This window comes from Dioscorea cayenensis, chromosome 5 (genome assembly GCF_009730915.1).
Source record: "Dioscorea cayenensis subsp. rotundata cultivar TDr96_F1 chromosome 5, TDr96_F1_v2_PseudoChromosome.rev07_lg8_w22 25.fasta, whole genome shotgun sequence".
NCBI lineage: Eukaryota > Viridiplantae > Streptophyta > Magnoliopsida > Dioscoreales > Dioscoreaceae > Dioscorea > Dioscorea cayenensis.
The window spans coordinates 6,803,226-6,805,485 of NC_052475.1; the positions used below are offsets into that span (position 1 = coordinate 6,803,226).

General features: G+C 36.4%; 1 protein-coding gene across 1 annotated transcript; it reads right to left on the bottom strand.

The window, feature by feature from the left end:
* Positions 1-484: 484 nt before the first annotated feature.
* Positions 485-1,060, bottom strand: LOC120259928 (pentatricopeptide repeat-containing protein At5g66520-like). Its single transcript, XM_039267386.1, has one exon. The coding sequence runs from the start codon at positions 1,058-1,060 to the stop codon at positions 485-487; it is 576 nt and encodes a 191-aa protein (XP_039123320.1).
* Between the last annotated feature and the right edge of the window lie 1,200 nt (positions 1,061-2,260).

Consider the following 2,260-nt stretch of genomic DNA (forward strand, 5'->3'; position numbering starts at 1 on the left):
TAGGAGAGAAAGCAACATAATGATTGTGTTTAATAATAAAATCAATATGATTATATTGCATAGCATGTAGTTACTGTATAGGTCTTGAGAATTTTATCATTGCAACAAATAATAATGGCATTTACTACGAATTAATGGTTGCTTGCTGTGCTGAACCATTCTCAGCATAATTGCCATTGATTTTTGCATGCTACTTGCTAAATAAATAACATATATATATACAAGAAAATTATGGTGTAAAAAGAGCCTTGAATTTCATAATATAACATAAAGCTAATTAAAGTTATTAAAAAAAAAGGCAAAGTAAGCAACAAAATTTATGTTGAGTTGCCTTGAACACAAAGCTAATATTATCAAGAAAATATAATAAGATGTGAACAAGATATTGAAGATTTGACTTTGAAAAACTAGATAGACACAATAAATATCAAGGAATTTGATGAAAGGTAAGGTTTAAATCCAGCACATAATAAATTAAATCAGTTTAATATTCATCCAATGGAAACAACACCAACAAGCATTTAACAATCCTAAGAACACCACTATGATTAATTCCCAGTTTCACTAGACTTTCTACAGTTTCTTTGCCCAATTCCACCTCTCTATGCACCCTGCAAGCATTTAACAAGGCTCCCAAAACATATGGGTCAGGCTCCATAGGCATCTCGAGGACAATCCTCCTTGCTTCCTCCAGTAATCCCGCTCGGTTCAAAAGGTCTACAAAGGCTCTATAATGCTCAACTCTCGGCTGAATACCATAAACTCTACTCATGCTGTCAAAAATTTGTCTTCCTCGATCCACCGGACCCATCTGACTACTAGCACTGAGAACACAAATGAAAGTCACCTCATTCGGCCTAACACCTTCATTTTCCATGCTATCAAACAATTCAATCACCTTCTCACTGTGACCATGATTTGATAACCCTGAAATCATGGGTGTGTAGGCAAAAACATCTCTCTCCGTCATCTCATCAAACACTTTCAATGCATTCTCAATGCAACCACACTTGGCATACATATCTATTAGTGCAGTCCCTAAAATCCTGTCCAGCACCATCCATACATATCTATCAGTGGTATTCTTAGGATTGATCAATGTACACTAGTCGTTGCTTCTTTAGATAAATTTATTGATTTGTGCTTGATGTCTTGTTGTGCTAAGAAGATGAGATCATTGGAGAAACGACCTTAGACAAAAGCTAAAATTGGCATGGTCAGGCGATTTAGGATAGATTCAGACATTATTTTAAGAAGATGAAATTTTTATACAATTAATTGGATAAAAAAATTGAATGATATGAAATCTTGGAGTTTGTTAGGAATTTATTAGGAGTTGTTAGGCTATTCGTTGCTTCTTTAATGTGTGTTTATTCATTCTGTTTTCTAGTTGGAGATTTTGGATCTAATTTCTCTATCCAAGTAATCAATGAAATAGCTATTACTCAAATTGAAACTAAAACATAAATTAAAATTCAAGTAGAAAAACAAAGACCAACTCAATGAGAAAAAAATTAAAAACATAAAAAGCAAAATCAAAACAAATTGTAAAATAGAATGCGATTGCCTCTAACAGCCTGGAATTTTTCTCAAGCTTAAGATCAAAACGCACCCCAGAGATCTAGAACATCTTCAATAAATCGGTCTGAGAAAACCCACTGAGATCTAGAACATCTTGTATAATCAATTTGAGAGAAAAAAAGAAGAAATGAGATTGGATCTACTGGTATATTTGTCGAGGCTCTCAATGGTGAATAGATTTGACTAGTCCTTCCGGTGAGTTTATCTCTTGGCTGGCTCAAAAGAGAGGGATGGAGATGGATGGGAGAAGGAGAGAGGAAAGGATGAGAGTGCGGGATGAGCGGCGTCCCACCGATTTAGAGGGATGCCACTCATCCCATTCTCAGGGATGGGGGCCATCCCCATCCAGCCCCATCCGGGAAACAAAACACCCGGATGGGATTGTAGCCATGGATATCCCATCACCATCCTGGGATATCCCGGGCACCAAACACTACCTAAATGTTGGTCACCATCACAAGTAAAGATAGAAGAAAAACAAACATTTTACCATATTGGCACTAGAGTCCCATGTGTATGGATGAGGTTCTGAGTTAGAACGCTAGCCGCAGAGTCAAATTGCATGGTATATTTAGAAAGCATATGCAGGCCTTTTGACACGTGGCTTGTCCACTTTGTTATAATAAATATATAATCCCCGCTGCAGAGTGAGATTGCATAGTATATTTAGAAAACTATG